We start from the raw sequence: 24,707 nt of genomic DNA on the forward strand, positions 1-24,707 counted from the left end.
CCATTGGAGCTACTTGAAAGAAATCAAGGGGCCGGGATAATAGCGGCTACCCTAACCTGGTAATAGGTGGATTCATCTTTGTTGCCAAGTCGTGGTGGGGGAGTGGATGCTATAATAGTTCTGATTTGGAGAAGCTCTTCAGACTGATAATAACTTAAAAGTCAAAATAGCATTTTTTTTTTTTTTTCAAATCACAGGTTTTATGTCACTCACTGAAATGTTCTTTTGGAAGGTCTTCATTACTGCGGAAAAGGCAGGGAGAATAGAAGGAGTTTTGTTGGGTCCTAGAAAAATATTCAAAAGTATTTTTCTAGATTTCCTAATCTTTTTTCCTGCTTTAAGCATTAAAATTAAAAATTTTGACTTAAAAATGTAATATAAATGGAATTATAGTTGTGGGTAATAGGAGATATTTATTAAAAAACATTATTTAATATCCCATGAATTACCTTCCTTACAAATTTAGCTAACTGATAAAAATAAGATACTATTTTTATGTTTTGTTCCCTGGTAGTACAAATAAAAACTTTATTTTATAATGTTTTAGTGTCTTAGAGTAGAAAGAGCTTCAGGATCTCTCTAGGATACCTATTTGCTGCTAAGTCACTTCAGTCGTGTCCAACTCTGTGCAACCCCATAGATGGCAGCCCACCAGGCTCCCCTGTCCCTGGGATTCTCCAGGCAAGAACTCTGGAGTGGGTTGCCATTTCCTTCTCCAATGCAGTAAAGTGAAAAGTGAAAGTGAAGTCTCTCAGTTGTGTCTGCCTCTCAGTGACCCCATGGACTGCAGCCCACCAGGCTCCTCCGTCCATGGGATTCTCCAGGCAAGAGGACTGGAGTGGGGTGCCATTGCCTTCTCCTATTTAGGATATAACAATGAGAAAGATTAGCATCACTAACTCCATGGACATGAGTCTGAGCAAACTCTGGGAGATGGTGAAGGACAGGGAAGCCTGGTGTGCTGCAGTCCATGGGGTCTCAGAGAGTTGGTCATGACTTAGAGACTGAACAGAGTGACAAAGGTATTTTCAAAGAAGGGTTAAATGGCCACCTCAAGGCCACCCAGACAGCTGGAGATGGGCAATGTGAAACTGTGTCTCCTGGTTCTAATTTTAGGTTATTTTCCTTATTCTAGAGTCAAGAAAACAGTTTTGAGATTTTGAAATGCAATACTGATATGCTCACTTTTCAAAAAGAGTTGAACATATATTCAATATGTACTGAGAAACACCTGACGTGCATTTGAAGGACTGTGGAGAAATGTTATGGTTCTGTTGAGAATAAGTGCCAGTCAGTGGTGCACATAATTATTTGCATTTACTTAATGTGATACTAAGAAATTCAGTCTGAATTATTTGATGCTTTTTCTAATATATTTGCTTTTCTGCTGTTTTTAACTTAACCATTGAGGTAAAAAAATTCCTATTTATTCTTTTTGTCTCTTCCTCCTCATCAGTGTTTTTTTTCAACTAGCTTTTTTTTTTTTTTTTTTTTTTGGTTACCCTGATATTTCCTGCATTTATTTATTTATTTTTGGCCACACCACACAGCTTGTCCTCATCACTCTTTTAAGTCAGGTTTTTTTAAACTTATGAAGAATACTTCTATATGGATATTGTCCTGAAGATTAAGAAGATTGTGTCTTGAACATCTAGGAACCAAATTCTTGTCAAGGTTAATTCATGTAGCACATTTATTACGTGCCTACTGTGTGTTTGGCACAATCTAGGCCCTGAGGCTTCAACAGTAAGCAAAGTGAAGTCCAAACACTTCTGAAGCTTGAATCCACCAGATGTAGCAGATAGAGACACGAGTGAACGAATAGCTGTTGTGTCATGTGGTGCTGAGAACTGGAGGGTAAGGGAGGAAAGCGTGTGTGTGGAAAGTGAGAGCAGGTTCCAGTGACGTGCCCGGTGGTCCAGGGCGGCCGTCCCATGAGGTGGGACCTCTCCCGTGAGAGGCCCAAAGACAGCATTGGAGTAAGCTGTGTGAGTGAATGCAGTCTGTATAGGAACATGTTAGAAATACACCTGATGGGACACAGGATGGAGATCCTTCAGAAAACCAAAACCAGAAGAACCTCCGTGCAGTCCAGCAGTGATGCTCCTGGGCTTTTATCTGAAGAAAACAAAAACACTAACTCAAAAAGATACCTGCACTCCTGTGTTTATTGTTGCATTATTCACAATAGCCAAGATAAGCAACTTAAGTGCAAGTTAGAGATGAATGAATAAAGAAGGTGAGGTGTATATACACACACACATACATGCATACAATGGAATATTCCTCAGCCATAGAAAGGAATAAAACCTTGCCATTTATAATAATATGGGTGGACCTGGAGGGTATTATGCTAAGTGAAATAAGTTAGACTGAGAAAGGCAAATACCCTGTGCTCTCACTTATGTGTTGAATCTAGAAAACAAAACATACATAACAAAACAGAAACAGACTCACGGATACAGAGAACAAGCAGGTGGTGTCAGAGGTGACGGGGGCGGGAGGTCGGTGGGTGAAATAGGTGGAGGGGGATTGAGGCACCGACTTCCAGTTATGAAATGAATGAATCACATGAGTGTGATGTACAGCAGAGGGAATGTTCTCAGTGACGTTACCACTTTGGTGACAGATGGTAACTAGACTTACTAGTGCGGATCATTTTGTAACATACAGTGCTCAGTATCATGTCCAACTCTTCACGACCCCCTGGACTGTAGACCGCTTGGCTCTGTCCATGGGATTCTCCAGGCAAGATTACTGGAGTGGGTTGCCATCTTTTCTTCCAGGAGACCTTCCTGGCCAGGAATCAAACCTGCATCTCTTGCATCTCCTACATTGGCAGGTGGATTCTTTACTACTGAGCCATCCGGGAAGCCCTTTGTAATGTATAAAAATCCCAAATCACTATATTGTACACCTGAAACTAATATAGTATAATATTTTGTCAGTTATACTGCAATTAAAAAAAGGAAACTGCATACATGTAAATATTGTGTAAAAAATTTTTTTTTTGGTAAGTAATACTAGTGTTTCTTTCTGCTATAATTTATAAACACTTCTTAATGTCTAGGTAACTCCTCTTTCACTCAGCTTTTGACTTTCAACCTGGGAGTAGTACTAATTGTAATCTCATAGAGTTGCTTTAAAGATTATGGATATGGGTACATGCACACACACATATATATACACATATGTATGTACACACACATATGTACATATGAAGTGCTTAGAGTTTTGTCTGCATAAGATTAAATGACCATTAGCTATAAATTTATAATAGACTGGATCTGCAGTTTAGATAAAAAATTAACGTGCCTACCCTTTTACTTTGTTTGAATTAAAAAAATAAATGACTTTAATAAAGGCTCGGTATTAAAGAATGCTCAAACTACAGCACAATTGCACTCATCTCACAAGCTAGTAAAGTAATGCTCAAAATTCTCCAAGCCAGGCTTCAGCAATACGTGAACCATGAACTTCCAGATGTTCAAGCTGGTTTTAGAAAAGGCAGAGGAACCAGAGATCAAATTGCCAACATCCGCTGGATCATGGAAAAAGCAAGAGAGTTCCAGAAAAACATCTATTTCTGCTTTATTGACTATGCCAAAGCCTTTGACTTTGTGGATCACAATAAACCGTGGAAAATTCTGAAAGAGATGGGAATACCAGACCACCTGACCTGCCTCTTAAGAAACCTATATGCAGGTCAGGAAGCAACAGTTAGAACTGGACATGGAACAACAGACTGGTTCCAAATAGGAAAAGGAGTATGTCAAGGCTGTATATTGGCACCCTGCTTATTTAACTTATATGCAGAGTACATCATGAGAAACACTGGGCTGGAAGAAGCACAAGCTGGAATCAAGATTGCCGGGAGAAACATCAATTACCTCAGATATGCAGATGACACCACCCTTATGGCAGAAAGTGAAGAGGAACTCAAAAGCCTCTTGAAAGTGAAAGAGGAGAGTGAAAAAGTTGGCTTAAAGCTCAACATTCAGAAAACGAAGATCATGGCATCTGGTCCCATCACTTCATGGGAAATAGATGGGGAAACAGTGTCCGACTTTGTTTTTTTTGGGCTCCAAAATCACTGCAGATGGTGATTGCAGCCATGAAATTAAAGGACGCTTACTCCTTGGAAGGAAAATTATGACCGATCTAGATAGCATATTCAAAAGCAGAGACATTACTTTGCCAACAAAGGTCTGTCTAGTCAAGGCTATGGTTTTTCCAGTGGTCATGTATGGATGTGAGTGTTGGACTGTGAAGAAAGCTGAGCGCCGAAGAATTGATGCTTTTCAACTGTGGTGTTGGAGAAGACTCTTGAGAGTCCCTTGGACTGCAAGGAGATCCAACCAGTCCATCCTAAAGGAGATCAGTCCTGGGTGTTCTTTGGAAGGAATGATGCTAAAGCTGAAACTCCAATACTTTGGCCACCTGATGTGAAGAGTTGACTCATTGGAAAAGACTCTGATGCTGGGAGGGATTGGGGGCAGGAGGAGAAGGGGTGACAGAGGATGAGATGGCTGGATGGCGTCACCAACTCAATGGTCATGAGTTTGAGTGAACTCCAGGAGTTGGTGGTGGACAGGGAGGCCTGGCGTGCTGCAACTCATGAGGTTGCAAAGAGTCAGACACGACTGAGCAACTGAACTGAACTGATTAGGGAGTTGTTTCTTATATTCGAGGTAAACTCAATACTAGTTGTTTCTGAGAGTTCCTAAAAACGTGGTGGTGGTGTCAGCTCTCAGTTAACAGCTTCGCTTTGGTTCACTGTCTGGGGCAGGAGGACTGATAAAAGAAACATAATTCAAGCTTGGTTTCATGATCTCCTCACCCATCTTACGTGGAGGAAGCTGCATTGAATCTAGCTTAACAGATTTCATGCACATACACACATATACACACACATGCTATAAATTCCAGACACAGTAATGTTTAAGGTCAAAGAGTAGTATCATAACATAAATTAGGAATAAGCTATTTTTTAGAAAGAGTTTGGTGAAATCTCTGAAACAACCAAGGAAGGAATGTTTAATGTATCAATGAACTGAGGTTAAAAGACTACTCTCCATGAAGCTTTTTACATTCTTATAGGATTGTATATATGATAAAAACTATAATGTTATTTCATGCAAGAAATTGTGTTTGGCCTATTTTCAGTTGCTTTTAAATTGATGACCAGATTGTTAATTACTAGAAGAACACAAGTAAGTTATCTTTACATACATAATTTTATTATAGTTTTGGGAACTTTGGATTTACATTTTGATGGTCCTAATTGTGTTAGAGTCGTGTTTGTCAACGCTATAGCTTGCTGGGGTTTCACTGGTGATCCACTGGCAGATAATGAGCTGTTTGAGGACCCTTTCCTTTAGGTATTGTTTGTACTTAAAATTTTGCTTTGTAAATTATCTTTTTAGTGATAAACTTTAAATGAACAGTTTAGTCTTGAGATATGTTAGCAGAAGTATCAAGAATATTGTGATGTTTTAATAGTTTTTCACAGGTCTTTCCTCCTTTATATTAAGATGTATTTGGTTAGGACGCACTGTTGTATTTTTCTGTTTTTGAGTTGAATGAATTGGGACGTGATTGGTTGTGTGTTCATCCTTCTGACGTGCACGTTATCCCATACACACAGAAGGGTTCCTGGCAACCCTGAACAAGAACATTGATTTTGTACATGCCGTGGGCAGACCCTGGAGGTTGAAGCCCCAAGCCAACAGCAGACGAGCGGAGCGCCTCGGCCCTGAGTCTCCTGTATTCAAAGCAAAGGAATAAATCATGACATTACAAGGGTGTATCCGCTGACTTATTGCTGTTTTGTGACCGGGGGTAGGCAGAGATTGCTGTTTAAAGCCGTGTCATCGGCTCTCAAGTCAGCCAGGCATGAAGCCTTGTCATGTGCTCTGTAACTGGGCCTCCCCAGACTTCCCCTAATGAGTCAGCTGGGGCCGTGCATTCTGTCTGCCGCACCGGGCTGCCCGGCGTCTGACAGCAGCCCTCTCGTCGTCCTGTCAGTGATGTGTTAACTAGAGTGTGTCCTCGTGGCCTGCGGAAACAGCTACAAGCCACGCTCCCCTCCGAGCGGCTGTCTGTGTGTGGCTCCCACTCCGACCCGCATGTAGTGGGCGGGCAGCAGCCTCGTGGCCCGTGAGTGCACTAGTCACAGAGCCCTGAGCGCGCTCCATGTCCTGGGGGCGGCCGGCACGCGGCGCGCCCTGCGTGCCCGAACTGCGCTGAGTCACTGTCCTCTCCTCTTTTGTTACGGTTGCCCCCAGGCGTTTCAGCGTAAACTTCCGCCCCGCTCTCATTAATACCATCCAAGGCCTCTGCAGAAGGACATCCTGTGATCCCCGGGAAGTCGGCTGGCGAAGTGTAGACGTCACAGGTCGGGTTGGATGGAGGGGGAGCCTGGAGGGGGTCCAACCCTTCCATCTGGGTTTTCCGTCGTCTGCACTCGGCCTTCCACCTGTATCCGCATTTCATCTGAAGCCTGCTGTACAGAGAGCCTTTCTGGAGACCAAGAACTGAACAGTTGGGAGAGAACAAAGATTACCCAATCTCCTCTCCATCCCAGATGATCGAAGTGCGTTTTCCCCGCTTAGCGATTTTAAAGCTACAGCAGACTGGTGCAGTTAACAGGTATTACCCCGACCTCTCAGGGAAAGGTAGTCTGGAACCAGCTTTTAGGTTTTTATTTCTTCCCGAAGCCCACAGCAACCAGTCACGTCGGCTGACCGTGCATACAGTGGCTTTGCTTCTCGGTGTGGCATTTGACTCGATCCTCTTCTTCGGAGCGCTGTGTTTGCACGCGTTGCCAGGCGGGTGTGGCCAGAGTGTGCAGGCAGAACTGTCGAGGCAGTTGTGTGACACTGTGGGAAGTTAACTTCTAAGATGGGAAAACTGCTTGTGTTTGCATCTTCCAAGCCTTGAGGTGATGAGAGCTGTTTTTCACAGAAATGAGGACATAAAGGGTCAGAACTGTAGTGGTGTGTGTGCAGTAATTTAATCTTTTAATTGTGACTATCAGAAAAGTTTATAAAATAACCTTTGCACTAATTATGTAATGTAATATGAAGTGTTCACCTGACATGGGAATTATCAGGATAGAAACGTGTCTTATTGCCCCTTTGACACTTGTCTCTTTGAATAATAATAATTATAAATAGTAATGCTGGCAGTGATGATGTTAAAGGTTTCTTCATAAATGCTGAAGTTCACAAGTTACAGGGCAATTTCCACACAGTCTTTAGAAAGACTTGTGTTCAGCTGTCTTCAACTAGAAGATTTTTTTTTTTTTTAAACCTATGCTCAAATTGTAATTCGTTGGTGGGAAAGTTATCCATCATCTTGTACCCTTTCAGCTTTATGAGTGTCTGTCGCTATACTGAATCTTGTTCAGTCTGTACAGGAACTTGGTTTGGTATCTTTGGGCCTTCATGTAGTTCTAAGTAGGACAAACTGCTCTCTTCTGTTGGAAAGTGAAATTTTCTTCACTCATTGGATGTTTATGGTGCCAAGGGAGGCTTCTGCCTCTTGTTGTGTAGAAACAAACTGATTTATTCTTGGTCATTGAGGTCAGTCGCTCCAGCCAGTAGATTAGTCCCAGTTAGCCTGCTGGTTCAGTGGCATTAAGGGGCTGGAGGGCCAGGTAGCATCTCATTGTCTGGTTCAGGTGGACGTCTCCCGTTGAGAGGTCCAATCTGCAAACCAGAAGAGGTCTGCTCAGCTGGGGCAGGAAGGAGAACTTGCCCAAGTAGGGTGTTAGGTGTGGTAACGTGGGGGCCACCCCACCTCACCCCTGACCTGTGATCCCATGTCTTCTGGCTTTGGGAGAAGCAACACCGTGAAATGTTTTCTGATTCAGAGACTGTCCTTCATCATGTAAAACAGAGCTGCCCCCCACCTCCCCTCAGGAGTGCTGTTCCCCCATGGCGGACATACCTGGGTCTTGGGCGTGCCGCCCCCCTTCCAGTTAGGCCAGTGGCTTCTTGGCTCCAAGTGTGGGTGAGAAGAGTCGAGTCCACGGCCCTGAGCCTGCTGCATCAGTTTGCAGTTAGATAGATAACCCTGATGATTTGCATGCTGTATGCAGTGCCATGCCCTCAGGGGTGTGCTTCTCTGAGTCTGGTGGTAGCCGTGCTTGCAGAGATGGCAGGTCCTCCCCCAAACCTTCGTCCAGTGACCCTGAGCCTGATCAGGCCTCCTCCTCAACGGAAGAGGTGCAGCGTCCTTAACTGATGACACTTCGTGGCCCAGCCGCTTGCCAGGGAGATGCCTCCCTAGAAGCCTCCTGCCGCCGAACCTCCCGAAGCAGGTCCAGTGGCCCACCTGGAGCCGCTGGGGGTGTCGCCCTGTGGGAGCCGGCCTCCCAGGGCCCAGCATCCATCCACCCTCCTGTAGTGCGTCTCAGGGGCCTCTGCCCCCACCTAGGACAGCAGAGGTGCCCCAAGAGCCCAGGGCGCAGGCCAGGAGCGGAGAGGGAATCTGGGGCAGGGGGCAGGCTTTGAAGGCACAGCTTCCCCAAACCTGTCATCTCCCCGACATTTACCATGGTGATAAATAGTGTCATGGGAGGAGGGGAGCGAGTTAACCACCTGGGAAGAAAACCAGGAACTTGGTTTTGAAGGAGACTTTTGGCTTTGGTCGAGTTTTCCAAACAAGAGTGGAGCGGTATTTATTCATTTAGTATTGATAAAATATTATTATTTGCCAGGTACTGGGAATTTCAAGGTTATTTATGATTCTAAGTCGTAAATAATAAATTATATCATGTCAATCAAGGCCTAGGCAGCGTGAATAGGACTCTGATGTGGGAAAGGTAGGAGAGAGGACAGTAGGTTAAAAGCTGACCCCAGTAGCACGCCTGGTTCTTGGAAGGAAGTTGGTGTTTTGTCTTGGAAATATTTACTTGTCGTGTGTGTGTGTGTGTGTGTGTGTCTGTGTGTGTGTGTGTGAGAGAGAGGTCGTGCTACAAAATCTGGCTGGACAGACAGGCAGTGGCCAGATTGTGAAGAATCTCGTTTGCTAAATTAAGGGGTTTGGATTTTATCCAGCAGACTGTGGGGAGGCAAATAGGGGACATGCTGTGATCAGCTTTGTTTTGGGGACAGGAACTCTGATGGCATTATATTAGTAAAAGAAAACTGGAGTAGGGAAACTGACTGACAGGCATCCAGTGAAAAGGCAGTCACAGTGATTCGACCAGAGTTGGCCAGGTCCTGAATGAACAGCGACCACGAAAGGCAGGTGAGGCTGGGGTTTAGAAACGTGGCGCATAAGGGGACGTCTGTCGTGTGCATAGCCTGCTTGAAAGCAGATAAAGAAGAGGGGCAAGTTTAGGCTGACACATAAAGGACAGACACTCACCAGGTATTTCCTGAGTGTCTGACGCAGCGGGGCCGAGCCTGCTGTCATTTGCTATGAGTAAGTAGTGACTCTATGGAGTGTGTGTATGCGAGTGCACACACACACAAGCACACACACACACACGTAGATGCTTATGTGCATGTTTACATATCTGTGCTTAGTTGCTCAGTCGTGTCCGACTCTTTGCAACGCCATAGACTGTAGCCTGCCAGGCTCTTCTGTCCATAGAATTCTCCAGACAAGAATACTAGAGTGGGTTGCCATTCGCTTCCTCAGGGGATCTTCCTGAAGATCTTCCCAGCAATTTAACCCTGGTCTCCTACACTGCAGGCAGATTCTTTACTGTCTGAGCCACCAGAGAAGCCCATGTTTATATATAGGTGTATACATTTAAAAGTGTTTGAGGTGTATGCCAAATACACATATATGTACTTTAAGTGTGTACGTGAATATTATATACAATGTAAATAATACAGCATATAATATATATATATATGTAGTGTTTCATTCTCATTTAATTATACGTAATTTATGAATGGTTAGAGTCATTTTGCCCCACTTGTAAAGGTTTAGAAACTCCTTTGGGGCTGCCTCACACCTGTGGTTGTCTTTCTGTTGCTAGTGGTTCACCATCAATTTTGTTCCTGGTTAAGAGATGTTTGTAGGTTTTGATTTTCAGAGATGCCTAATAGTTTTAGAAAATAGGTTCAGTCAATTGGGTTTTATTTATTGGTTGTTTGGACCATGTCCCTCAATATGGTAGTAGTGTGATTATACCAATATTATCGTTTAAAATTAGAGATTTATGTTTCAGTTCATGATTACTCAACTGAAAACATTGGATGATTTCATGTAAGCCAATTTTTTCTTTTATCCTGAAATTTATTATGTAACAGATGAAACAGTTGAACAAGAGTGATCTCCAGGTTTCTTCCTAATTGTCAGTTGCAGGATTCTTTTAATTGTATGGTTTACTTCTTAAATAACTGCCTCATTTTTAAAGTATAGTTTGTATATAATTCGCATGAACATCCTTACTTCCAGTCCTCTGGAACCCAGGGTCTGGAAGCTTGTGTGGAGAGAAGGCAGGTACGTTTGAGTTATGTTACAGTGTCAGGCTCCTGAATTTTGTGGAAAAGTAGATGGGTTCCTCTAGGAAAAGCAAAACTGCTGCTGAATTGACTTGAAGAGTGTGAACTAGAGAGCAGAGAGAGCGGCAGACTTAGTGGCAGGAACATCACACAGGGGAGGAAGTGGGTGGGCCGGCGGTGTTTCTGTGCAGTGTGACAGCCGCAGAAACGCAGAGCTGAGGCTCCCTCGCGTGTAGGCTCCTTGAGGGCAGGGGTCTCGCGTCTCTGGCTCATCATCCTGTCCCCAGCACCAGTGGCGATGTCTGACACCTGTGTTATGTCCCCACATCTAGTTGTGTGGTCTTGGGCAGTTGGTTTAACTTTGTTTCGGTTCCCCCACCTGTAAAATGAATGAAAGCATGAGTATATGAAAGCAGCAAGCCAGCGAGAAACGTTAGAGCTGTTTGGCTGGCCAGCCGCGAGATGAGCAGAGCTTTCCCAGGGAGTTGGGTGCAGGGAGGTCAGGATGAATGTTTGGCAGTGAAACAGCAGGACACACCGCCCTCAAGGAGGAGGCAAGAGTGACGTGTAAGATAACATCTTATTATAAAAAAGCATTGAAAACCAAAGGGTACAACCAACCGCTGTCCTCTTTCATGCTACAGGATTGCTGTTTCAACTGTCAAGTGGAGTGTTAAGAGTTTTGCTGTATTAAGAATGTTTCATAGTTGGAATAACCTTGCAGTTTTCAGGTAGCCGGCTGCTACCTTTCTTGGCCTAAACTTTTAAATGTGAATGTAAATTAAATGCGTTTAAACAGATGGTCTCTTTATGCTTTCCACTAAAATTTTTTTCATTCCATGAGGAATTTATCGCTGCAGCAGTTTATTCTGTGCACCCATAACTGTTTATAGCGCTTAGGTTTCTGAGTTAAATATTGATTCACTTAAAAATCAAATGAAGTCTCTAATCAATATTTCTTGCATTTTATGCATAAATAAATTCCTAGGGAACATAAATATGTCCCTCAGTAATTCTTATAGAACTTTAGTTGCAGGCAGAGGGACTTTTATAGAAAAAAAAAAAGAAAGACTCTGGCTAAGAGACACAGAGCCCCGAGTAACGGGAGCAGCGACGGGTCAGGATGAGATCTTTACTTGTAAAGTGTGTGAATTAGAATCGTGCTGTTTTCTGTTGCGGTCATCACACTCAATGGACCATCTTCCTGTCATCTCCTTGGAAATCTGGTAATGTGTTTTTTTCCCTCCTCAAAATGCATGTTTACCGAATCACTTCAAACATGGCCTAGTTGTATCAGGGGGCTGATTTCCTCTAATAAATATCTAGTTTAACTTTTAGAGCAAAGTGAGATTTCATATCACAAAGGGAAGGAACTTGGGTTTCGCTTCCAACTAAGTATACTTGCAGATTGAGGTGATGACTCGTAGAATTTTCATCAGCCCCCTCTGTGACATCTTGGAGAGCCTGCTCTGTTGGTTTCCTGCAGACTCTGATGCCTGGGGAAAGTTTTTTACATTGCACCTCTATCATAGATGTTGAATTTTTCATTTAAAGGTCAGCTGTTCTTGTTTGTCTGTTCAAAGACTCCTTACTGCTATATAATTAGTATAAAATGTTTTCAGCCAGTATTTATTATTCAAAGCCTTATAATGATGGGGATTTTGAATCTTTGTATATCAAAAGCCAGCTTAAAATAACGGTTATTGTATTCTGGAGCCTGCCGGCATTGGTACCCTGGCTTTGCCACTTGCTAGTTGTGTGAAGTGAAAGTGAAAGTTGCTCACTCCTGTCCGACTCTTTGCGACCCCATGAACCATACAGTCCATCTAATTCTCCAGGCCAGAACACTGGAGTGGGTAGCTGTTTCCTTCTCCAGGGGATCTTCCCAACCCAAGGTTCAAAGCCAAGTGTCCTGCATTGCAGGCAGATTCTTTACCAGCTGAGCCACAACAAAGCCCAAGAATACCGGAGTGGGTAGCCTATCCCTTCTCTAGCAGGTCTTCCCTCCCCAGGAATCAACCCGGGGTCTCCTGCGTGGCAGGCGGGTCCTCCCGCGGCGCTAGCTGTGGAACCGCAGGCCAGCGGTGTAACTTTGCTGCAGGGTCCTGGTCTGTAAAGCGGGCGTGATGATAATCGCACCTATTTCATAATGTTGTTGTAGGATTAAACCTGAGTGTGTCAAGTGCTGAGAATATGCCGGGCCCAGGGCCAGCTTGCGTCACGTAAACACGTACTCCTCACTGTTAACAGTAACAGCACTGCCCTTAGACTTGTGGCCACAAAGGGAAGGCCCCGTCTCCTTTATACCGTGACTCAGTTCACTGTGAGCAGCCTTTGTTGTCAGATTTCTCTGATTTCACAGGCCCCAGGTCTTGTCTCTCTCACGTGGCTTCCATACATACTTATTTCACAGTTGTACTCTATAGGAAATAAAGATCCCTGTGAATTTTGTGTGTGTGTGAGTATGTTGGGACTATATCAGTTTGGCATATTGAGTATGCTTGGTGAAATTATATGTGGATTTATATTTTCCTATGCCATTTAACAAAGACGATAAGGATTTTTTTTTCCTTAAGCTTTTATTTGATAGCTTTTTTTCTTTATTTGGTACCTTTCATTTTTGCTCAGTGACAGACGTGTATTCCTTCAGTCTCAAGAATGTGATGTCAGTGATATCTTCTGACCCAAACACTGAATCTTCTTCTCCCCACATCCCCTGGTTTCATGAAGAACCGTGGTAGAGAAACAGCTGACAAATGTCAAAAGAGCGCTGTGGGGGGGGGGTCTAACCCGATTATGAACCTATAACTACCTAGAATCTTAGGTAATTCTAATCAAAGTAATGTGATTATCTTTTCCCTATTTATTGATCTCGTTTCTTTTTTTTAAATTCCCTTGTAGTTCATTTATAATATTTTGCTTGTTTCAGGTGGACCGTGTGGTTCGGTGTTTATTTATAGACTCTGCATCATTTGATCTCATTTCTTTACAGGCCTTCATTCTCCAAAGCAAACCTCTACAGCACATCATTTGCTTTCTTCCGTCTGCAAAGTTCTGGAAATGTTCTAGGGAATTGATTTGCTGTGACAGTCAGCACTGTGTTCAGGGGTGCAGACAGATCTCATCTAGAATGAAACCTGGCATCTTCACCAGGTCCCGGGAGTCTCCTCAGCTCCAACCTGCTTCCTCTCTGACCTTATCCCCTGCTGCTCCGCCATTTGATCCAGTCAGCTGAGCCCCCCGCTACTCGGTGAAGGTGCCGAGCCTGCCCTGCCCCAGGACTCCTGGATGCCCCTCTCCCCGAGTGCACCCTCCTTGGATCCCAGGGTTTAGTCGGATCTCAGTGCCCGTGTGGCTGTGTCAGAGTTTGTACCCCACCTCTTGTGTAGGATGGCCCCTCTGTCACTCTCTCCCCTCTTCCCTGCTTTAGGTTTCTACGCAGAATTTACCTACAGCTCAGACGTGAATGTATGTCTTACTTGTTTCCTGTTTGTTCTCTGCTGTGATGCGAGAGTGCCATGGACACGGGCTTGTTCTGCATCCCTGCCCCTTTGTCGTTGCTGTTGAGTCACTCAGTCGCGTCCGCCTCTTTGCGACCCCATGGACTGCAGCACCCCAGGCTCCCTGTCCTTCACCAACTCCCATAGCTTGCTCAAACTCATGTCCACTGAGTCAGTGATGCCATCCAACCATCTCATCCTCTGTCGTCCGCTTCTCCTCCCACCTTCAATCTTTCCCAGCATCAGGGTCTTTTCCAGTGAGTCGGCTCTTGGTATCAGGTGGCCAGAGTATTGGAGCTTCAGCTTCAGCATCAGTCCTTCCAATGAATATTCAGGGTTGATTTCCTTTAGGATGGACTGGTTGGATCTTCTTGCAGTCCAAGGGACTCTCAAAGAGTCTTCTCCAGCACCACAGTTTGAAGACATCAATTCTTCAGTGCTCAGCCTTCTTTATGGCCCCAACTCTCACATCCATACGTGACCACTGGAAAAACCATAGCTTTGACTAGATGGACCCTTGTTGGCAAAGTGATGTCTCTGCTTTTTAATATGCTGTCTAGGTTTGTCACAGCTTTTCTTCCAAGGAGCAAGAATCTTTTAATATCATGGCTGCAGTCAGTGTCTGCACTGATTTTGGAGCCCAAGAAAATAAAGTCTGTTTCTGTTGCTTAGTAGAAATTTATGATGGCACATGGCAGGGACTCAAAAACTTTGTTGAATTAAGTGACTAAGTTATTATAATATTTCCAACTTCACAGTTACCTACTGTGCATTAAATCTTTCTGAGATTAGATAGATTTTGAAGGTGGGTCTGAATTATTGTCTAGGTAAAGTGTTCTGTTAACCATCTTTATGGAAAAAAAAATTCTTAACCATTTCTAAAGATATAAAGTGTTAGAATTGATCTGATCTAAGATTAAAGAAGTTAGATCTCTCTGAGACCGTGTTTACAGATCATATAGCATGTATTTCTTAAAGATGAGGAAACCGGGGTCTGGTTCTGTTTGTGGGGGTGTGTGTGTGTATCTGTGTTGTGGGTGTGCCAGTTACACAGCCTCAGGGGCAGTGCCCTGACTCGTCTGTGATGTAGTTCATTGTTATTACCTTGTACAACATTGTTATTACCTTGTACAATGTAACTTCTTAATTTCCTAGTAAATTTACTTTTCCTTGTTTTTTTTTTTTGTTTTGTTTTTGTTTTGTTTTGTTGTTGTTTTTTACTTACTGCCTCACCCACAAGCATGTGCTGTGATCGGATATTCTCTGCTTTCTTAAGTCACATAGTTGTTACATGGTGCTGGGTGGACATGGACGATCTTCTATTTTTGCCTTCTTTGGAAATCTCCACGTGTTAACAGAATCAGTATTTGCAAGAGCAAATTCCTCAAAGTTCCACCTAAACCTGACACTTTTGTTGCATTTCTTTAAATAATTCATCCTGGTTGATTAAGCCAGAACCTGTGGATTGGTTGGGGGGAGTATTTTTAACTCTCCCTGTGGCCAATCCCTTGCATCTGGGAGGTTGCCCAATTCTGCAGAGCTTCCTTCTTTCCTGGAGGGTCTCGATTAGCTGATGTGACCCTCTACCAAATGTTGGCCTTCACAGAAAGTTTGTGACTTTGTTTCTTGTTGCAGAAATCGTCCTCTGAGAAACCAGATTCATCAGATGATACTGTGTCTTATTAGCGAGCAATTCATGACTTCCGTTGGGGAGGACCATCATGACTTCCCTTGGGGAGGACCATCGAGGGCGTAGGGGGAAGTCTGTAGTATTTAATACAGTGCTTTGGACTCTGGTGTGCCCAGTAAATTAGCTTAATGTTGTTATAATTCCTCATTTTGAGAATGCATTTCCCCTCCTGTTACACAGTTAATTATTTTCTCAACAATGAAAAAATACTTTCCTTTTAAAAACAGTTTTCAATGAGCTGTTTTAAAAAGCCATCTCTCTGCAGATGTAGAAATCGAGTAAATTAAGTGCCTTTCACAGCTCTGTGAGTGCTTTTAGCCCATCAGGTGACACTGAAGCTTTTAAAGTGGCCTCATTCACAGCCAGGGAGCACAAGCAAGCTAAGAATTGACATCACTGAGATCAACTCCATTTTCATTTCCCTCTGGTTCAGATATATAAGAGAAGTCAGTGTGGTCTGAAACTGTTAAAGAGAAGCATCTGAATGCCTCCTAGTGGTATACTGTGTGGGCTAATTAAGAAATTTTAAAAATATTTATAGAAGGAATATTTTAAATTATTAAAACTTATAAATGCAAAGTACTAAAACCCTGTGATGATAACATTCCAAATGGAACAAATACATTTTTTGCTATATAAAAATTAATTCAAAATCTTAACCAGAAAAAATATAATACATATGATGAAGATGACTGTATTTTTAATCAAGATTTTTATGTTTTTGGTTCAGATTAGATTATTGCAACTGACTTTTAAAAAATTTAGTGGAACTATTTTGCGCTTAAATATAGACAAATGTTGCTACTAAGATTGAATTGCTTTGTTTACATTTATCCCTTCAATTTGACTACCATATGAACTTTAATTTCTTTGTATGATAAAACAGAAATAATGGCTTATAGAAATTTTGTGGTGCATTTTCAGATAGTTTTATTTTTAAATTCCATTTTTCAAGTCGAATGAAAACTTTTATTCATTCAGTGTCTTGAAAATGCAGACTATAGTAAAACTTTAAAATGAGGAAGAATGCTGATTTAAATATTGCCTAAATGCTAAAAAAAAAAAGGTCTCAAGACTTAGAGAAATATAATTTAAAATGTAAACGAAGTCACAGGGAAAGAATTCTGATGAGGGTCAGTGGGCGGGGCGCGGGGGGGAGCAATATCCCTTTGTTAAGCATTAAAAAAATATTTAATTAACTGCTTGCCAAAACAAAACAATTAAAATGGCAATTACCTTTAAAATAGCATCAGTGTATTTGCAGCTGTTGTGGTATAAAGCTAGGAAGCACGATGTTAATCTGAAAGGAGCAGTTTAAATACGAAATTATGATGTCCTTGGCTTCCTGTGGTACAGCTGTCGAGCTCGGGCAGCGCGCTGGTCAATGGTGACATTCTCCGTGTCAGCGAGCAGCGTCTCCTGATACCATCACCCGCGGTTCACACGTCGCGGCGGCTCCAACTGTCGAACGCCAGGTCCCCCGGCGCTGCCGCAGCTTCCAGGCTCCCCCGCCTGGCTCACGTTTCATTCTTTGGCAATTTGCCCTAATGATATCCCTGCGGAGCCCCCAGCCTCGCCTCCCCCCAGACCGCATCACGGCGCATTCATCCCAGCGAGCCGGGCACGGGCAGCACACGCTGTAATTTGCCGCAGTTCCTCCTCAGACGCTGGCCTGATGTTTCAGGTTTACTTAGGTTCTTAGTTTTGACCCCAAACAGTCTATGTTACGAAGCTATAACCGTCCGTGTAAGATGCCCAAGAAGCTACTTTGCTGTTTATGCATTTTTCAGGACAGCTTCTGAAACATGAGACTTTTTTTTTTACAAGCAGAATTGATCAAAATAATACGATTCAAGATCATACATGGCTTTATGAGCATGGTCCATCTTGGATAACTTGAGCGTGTCTCTCCGTGTGGAGGGTCAGCGGCCACTCACTGTTGTTTTCCTTTTACACCTTCTAGTTAACTGCCTGTCTGCACGGCTCGGTCGCCCTGCTGTACCCGATGTACTGGCAACACATATACATCCCGGTGCTCCCCCCGCACCTGCTGGACTACTGCTGGTAAGTTGGCTCTGCCGGCTCCCGTGGGCCCAGACTTGAGGACTGGGAGACGCCGCCTCATCTGCAGATTAAGTAAGCTTGGAGGGCTTACTCATGTGTATGTGTATGAATGAGACCTCTCAAATCCAACATGGAGATCAGCAGTAAGTATTAAAAGGTGGTCAGGGTGGTTCTTTCCAAAGGTAGCAAGAATCTATTCTTGGCAAACATGAAGTTCTTTAGATTTCCTTGAGTTTGTTCTATGGTCATTGAGATAATTAAATGCACAGATAGAAGCTGACCCAGTCTTAACAGCTGTGGTTAGGAACGTTTTGCAGAAGTTGTAGTATCAGTCAGAGAGCCCGTGTCCCAGGAGTTAGAATTTGTCTGCAGAGTCTTTGAGAATCCAGGCTGTCTCTGTAGGGGCACATGTCCATCCCCTCCACCCCAAGGCATGCTTTCCCACACACACTTCCCCCAGTAGCATGCCTGGTACCAGATACCCACGGAGGGCTTGCCTCGAATGCAGGGTTTCCCTGAGTTCCTGGTGGTGAAGTCAAAGCCTCAGCCTTGAGCCACGTGAAAAGCAGTGTTGACATGTGTGGGAGGATTTCTGAAACACTTGTTGGCATCAGAAACACCTGCTGGTGATCTCACAGTCTGAATTCCGCTGGGCCTCCAGAACTGCCCCCGTCCTATTCCCTGGAGGCTGACAGAGAATTAGCCCCTCACACAGCAGCCCTGTGGTCTTCCTCAGGACTTAGGGCAATCATCTTCTGCAGGCAGAGCTCAATTCTTAAGAAGTCAGATAAAATTTTTTATTCTGAACCATCCATGTGCACATGGCTTCCCCGGTGGCTCAGATGGTAAAAAATCTGCCTGCCAACCAAGAGACACAGGTTTGATCCCTGGGTCGGGAAGATCCCCTAGAGAAGGAAATGGCAACCCACTCCAGTATTCTTGCCTGGGAAATCCCATGGACAGAGGAACCTGCTGGGCTATATAGTCCATGGGGTTGCAAAAGAGTCGGACACGACTGAGTGAGTGAAACAACACCGGTCCACGTATGTGCACACACACACAGAAAGGAAATGATTTTGACCATAATATATTTGTTTTTATCACAACCAATGTTAATTAAAAGAAAAAAAAAGCTTTTTTAGAAATGAAGTAGTTATTTTATTTTCTGAATTCATGGAAAAGCACATCAACTTGACCTGTTTAAGGGTTGAAATGATCTAAGTTCATACAATGAAGTTTTCTGTCAAGTTTTTATGACCAGGCCTCTTCAAAACAAATGATTTTAATGACAGTACATATATTTTACCACATATCAATTAAACCCACCTACTGTGGGCTTCCCCAGCATGGTAATGTTACTAGTATTGATAATGCCATGAAGTAAGTTTCCAGTGACTTCCCACTGCCATCCTGCCCTTTGGGTGCTGGGAGGCAGAAACAGTTTGGAAGGAGACTGTAGGTATGTGGTTTAATTATACTGCAAAGCACCACACACACACACGTCTGAGAGTACAGCTGGCTCTAGAAATAGTTGTCTTGGTACTCACGTTAGAGTCTTCTTCTCTCACCAGAATACTTAGACTAGACCAGCATCCTCGAAGGCAGGAACCACGATTCTTTCACATCAATATGTGCAGTAGATCTTTGCACATAATATTCAGCAATTAAAACTTACTTATTTTCAATAATTTTGACAAAAGTATTAGAAAATTCATTGCTACATGATTTTAAAAAATCTGTGCCAAAGGAGAGTCCCTTGGACTGCAAGGGGATCCAACCAGTCCATCCTAAAGGAGATCAGTCCTGGGTGTTCATTGGAAGGACTGATGTTGAAGCTGAAACTCCAATATTTTGGCCACCTGATATGAAGAGCTGACTCATTTGAGAAGACCCTGATGCTGGGAGGGATTGGGGGTAGGAGGAGAAGGGGACGACAGAGGATGAGATGGTTGGATGGCATCACTGACTCAATGGACATGGGTTTGGGTACACTCAGGGAGTTGGTAATGGACAGGAGAGCCTGGCGTGCTGCGGTTCATGGGGTCGCAAAGAGTCGGACACGACTAAGCGACTGAACTGAACTCAGTGGTTCAAGAACTAACACTTCTAATTGTGAGGTTTAAAATTACATTTTGTCATACATAATATTGGTGCTATTTTAATTTTTCTGTAGAAAATGTTCTGAAATCTTAGGAGGTAACATCCCTTTAAGTTCCATTCTCTGTAATGATGACACGTTTAAGACTTCCTGAAATGCTGTGTTTAGAAATGATCACTAACTCTCTCCAGAGATGTCTTACTGATGCTTTCCAACTCTGCCCACATGTTCTTTTTCGGCCGCTTCCCCTGAAATGAAGGAAGCTAGTTTTGTATCTAAGTCTTAGTCATTTCTGACCTCTGAAATAGCCCCTTTAGGACAGGTTCTAATAGCCTGCGTGCTAGGCACTTCCCTGGTCCAGAGAGCAGAGCCATGGTAATGAAGCAAGAAGTTATCTGAGAGTTCCTAAACCTTAAGGTCACCGTGATGGGCTCCACTTCTAACATAGGAAGTGGGCAGTGTAATCTACATTCTTTTTCCAAAATAGCTGTCTAAGACTCCAGCTCTCTTTCCTTGTCAGAAAATCCCACAGACTGAACTAAGAAAATGGTTTTCTTTTTTCTGCATCTTTGCCACTGATCCTAGCGTCATAATGATGTGTGTGCAAAAGGCAGAAAAATTTGAGATCATGCCTTCAATCTCATATTTTTTGAGTAAAGAAATTTTTATATCCCACTCCAAAAATGGCACTAGGAAGATGTGACGGGCTAGTTGTGTATTTGCCAACTCTTGAAGGTGGTTGGACTTGCCCAGTCCCGAGGCAGTCCTGGCCCCTGGAAGCGTGTCTCTGGCTTGGGCTAGACTCAGAGGGCCGCAATGCCATCTTGTGACCGTGGGTGAATAGCGCATCTTGGTCGGCTGACGGAGGCTTGCTAACTGGTCAGCTCATCCTTCATGAATCCATCCCTTTGTGGGCCTGACATTTAGTAAATGTGCGTTTGCCAAGCTGTGAGTATGTGACATAATGAATAGAACTCAGTTTCCGTCCCCTGGGGTCCCCAGACAGGAAGAACTTCCCACGTTCGTGCACAAGTGCATATGGGGAGCCCAGAGGAATACCGTGATGCCATAGGGTTTATGTCCGAGGCTCGTAAAAGAACCCCGATCAGAGCACCCAGGAGAAGTGACCACCGTCTGCTAGGGTAGGAAACGACACCATCTGTGTTTTCCCCTTCCTCTGCCAGTATCAGGGGAAAATGGGGAGTTTCTGTGTAACGGGTATAAAGTTCAGTTATTCAACATGATTAAATCCTAGAGATTTGTATAATGTTGTGAGAAGGCAGTGGCACCCCACTCCAGTGCTCTCGCCTGGAAAATCCCATGGACGGAGGAGCCTGGTAGGCTGCAGTCCATGGGGTCGCTAAGAGTCGGACACGACTGAGTGACTTCCCTTTCCCTTTTCATTTTTGTGCATTGGAGAAGGAAATGGCAACCCACTCCAGTGTTCTTGCCTGGAGAATCCCAGGGACGGGGGAGCCTGGTGGGCTGCTGTCTATGGGGTTGCACAGAGTCGGACACGACTGAAGCGACTTAGCAGCAGCAGCAGCAGCAGTGCTTTTACTTAACAGTTACTCTTTGTGGACCTAGAAATTTCCATGGTAGGTGTTGATACACAGAACAGAACACGAAAAGAGTGCTTTAATGTAGGAGGCCTAGAGTGACGTTGCCACATGGCCCTAACCTTCTGAGTCCTGAAACGCCCCCGAGGCGCTGTGAGGCCAGCGCCAGTATGATTGTTCATTTGGGTGATAATGGTTGAGTCACTGTTTTTATGTTCTCTATCTGATTCTTCTCTTTTTTGAAAAGAACAGATTTAGCTTCTAAGAGAATAGTTTTTTTTAAATGGAAAATTATTTTGTTCAGACTACCCTAGCTTAATAGAGTACTGCTGTTACGGTCTACCCCATGGGTGGCCTCCATAAGAAAAACCTAAAAAAGAAAAAAGCTACTACAAAGTAATTATTTTTTATTTTTCAGTAAAGATTAATTGCTACCAAAAAGAGGCTGCAGTCATAATAGAGCCTTGTGTATCCTGTCTTTGCAAAATAATTCCATTGACAGAAAAATCTAGGATAGTTTTACACATAGATGATAAAACATCTGTGTTGCCAAGGATCTTTCCCTGACTTATTAACGCCCTAATCTAATTAGGAGATTTCAGCTAGGGTAGCAAAATTACCTTTCATGAGATTTGGCTGACTTAATATTAGGATGTAGGCAATCCAGTTTCATGAGGATGAAATAACTATTGAGTTTAGTCTGTATTCTGAAAAACATCGTAATTATTTTAGGAAGGTGTGCTCTAGATTAATAATGTTTGCAGTCCAACACGTGTGTATTTTGGATTTTTCAGAAGTTAGTGAGATAAAACTACATAGAGATACCCAGTGATCCCATAGAAAAAAGTTTCAGTTACTTTATGGGTAGAATTCTGTATTGGATTTTTATTCTGACTTAACAGTTTCTGTAAGTTTATTGTTTATGCTTCGAGAGGTAACTAGCTTTCATGAAGCTTTAAAAGTATTATCTAAGGTATATTTGATAGGACTTCAGTTGGTTAGCTCTTACTTTTGTCACTGATTTTTAAAAATCTGATCCTGCCCCTCAACATAAGTAACATAGATATAATAATTATTATTTTTAGAAGGCTTAAATAGTCTGATGAACATTTATTATATTAAAATGTGCTTTGAGATCTGAGATTCCATGGTCTTCCTGTATTATGAACCTTGTGGTCAGGTTTCCTAACCTGGGGTGAATTGGAAAATTGTGCAGTAACTTGAATTTGTACTATTTTGTGAAAGTTGCCTGAACCCGGTCGTAGGAGCCCAGAGTAGTTAGAGGCACACATTTTCTGTCTTTTGTGGAGTCCCAGAAGGAATCCCAGTGGTGAGAACTTGGATGGGGAACCAACTAGCCTACTTTTATTTAAACGGAAGTGCAACAGTCCACATTTATTCCTTCTCTCTCCTTTTGAAGGCAGAAAATCTGTTAGCTCTTCAGGATATCAAGGCCTATAAACAGTTCTCAACTTTCAGTCAAATGAAATATCCAGAATATCAGATCAATTCCAGATGGCCCATTGCATAGAAGTTAAAAAAAAAAAAAAAAAAAAAAAAAAGAGGAGGAACAAAGCTACAGAAGACAAAGACAACTGGGAATTAAAATCTAGGACAATATGACTAGACTAATGAGAAGTTAAATAAGAGTTTGAACCATTCTTACTTTTTGTGAATTCTGGATGTGTGGATGTTAGTGGGAAGCCATTCATAAACAAATTAGGAACTGCTTGAGGTTACTTTGAACACTGGATCTGCCAAGGGGCCAGTTTTGTCTAGTTCTCAGTAGCAAAGTGGACATGCCAGACTTTGGCCAGCTCAGTTCTAATAATGACAGGAATGTTTGGAAAATTATGCAGATCCTTAGAAAAAGAATATTATCTGTTTTCATTAACAGAAAAGGTTTGCATTAAGTATCACACAGAGATGTATATAAAAGAAATGCCAAAATGTTTTATTTTAAAACAGCTACTAGCTTGCATGTCTTCTATCATGTTTGTAGGCACTTGTTCATTTTCATGTTTCCTTGTTAAATAATAAGTTCATTTTGAAACGTCGAGTTGAATAATTTCCTCGCTGTATTTCATGAGAAATATTTCTGAAATCACTAGTAAGTCTTGACTTTGCGTATTATGAGCATCATTTAATGTCTGTATTCTCTGCTAGAATATCAGCCCCATGAGGGAGTGAGCTCTGTCTCTTCTGTTTACTATGCCCTCACCTCTGTGCCTGGTGGTGGTACCTGGGTCTGCTCCAGTTACGGCGTTGAAGTAATTAACATCACTCTGAAACTTATTAGAGCAATTTAAAAATTTATTAAAATGATAACTTTAGTATCATTATAAGTTAAATAAATTATATTCATTTAATATTATTACTAAATATAATTTTATATGACAGTTGAAAGTGGGATAGAGAAGAATGTATGGGATTTAAATAAAAGGCACAGGACATGAGTGGAAAGATAGAAGAGAAATAGGATAGTGAGAGAGGCGGCGGCGGCGATTATTTATCTTTGCATCTTCGGTTACCAAACTGTACCTGGCACACAGTGGGTCTCAGTAAACACTTTGTGATTGACTGACTCAAAAATGTTGGTGATATCGTATGTGTGAAACCATGAATATATATTCATAAAATCATGTAAGAATCTAATTAAATAAAAAATTATACAAATACGTGTGAATAAATTTGATGATTCTTCAAGATATATTTGATAGGAAGTATATGGAAAAGATTCATCTTAGACGATGGGAGACCCTAATATTCTCCTTACATAAAACAAGGTTTTTTAAACATTATTAACTCTTGATTTAATTATAATTCTGTGATTTTATATACATCAGCCTTAATTTGAATATATTAGTGGCCTCAGATTAAATTTGAGTTTTCTGAATGGAATAATTTTAGCTATCTCTCATGTGCTATGTTAGAACCCCCCATTTATCAATGTATTTTTAAAGCGTTCTGAATTACTGTATCATTGTTTGAGTTTTAATGAATTCTGTGAACATATATGTGTGTATTTTTAATTTAGTGCCCCCATGCCGTACCTGATTGGAATACACTCCAGCCTCCTAGAGGTGAGTATCTTTTAGACATGAGATAAATTAATTCATAAAAGTAATAGTTAAAACAGTTGTGTTTTGAGAGAATATCAGTTGAATAGTACAAGGAAGTAACTAGCTGCATATTTAGAGTATACGTACATGATCGTTTTCCAAACGGTGATATTGAAATAATTGTATTTAATCAGTATGCACAGTGGCTATCTTCAGTGGCCTCAGACCCTGAAAGTAGCTTCTGTTTGGTTGCAGTCATGTGTTA

At 42.5% G+C, this 24,707-nt stretch overlaps 1 protein-coding gene across 7 annotated transcripts in view; it reads left to right on the top strand.

Annotated features, from left to right (window-relative positions):
• Positions 1-24,707, top strand: part of DENND1B (DENN domain containing 1B) — a 279,905-nt gene that overhangs the window by 156,785 nt on the left and 98,413 nt on the right. For all 7 annotated transcript variants that reach the window (XM_025285317.3, XM_025285321.3, XM_025285327.3 and 4 more), the window contains 2 exons: positions 17,623-17,723; positions 24,418-24,463. In XM_025285317.3, the coding sequence (XP_025141102.3) occupies positions 17,623-17,723; positions 24,418-24,463 (147 nt within the window). The remainder of the gene's footprint in view (positions 1-17,622; positions 17,724-24,417; positions 24,464-24,707) is intronic.

The sequence above is a fragment of the Bubalus bubalis genome, chromosome 5, assembly GCF_019923935.1.
Source record: "Bubalus bubalis isolate 160015118507 breed Murrah chromosome 5, NDDB_SH_1, whole genome shotgun sequence".
In the NCBI taxonomy this organism is placed as follows: Eukaryota; Metazoa; Chordata; class Mammalia; order Artiodactyla; family Bovidae; genus Bubalus; species Bubalus bubalis.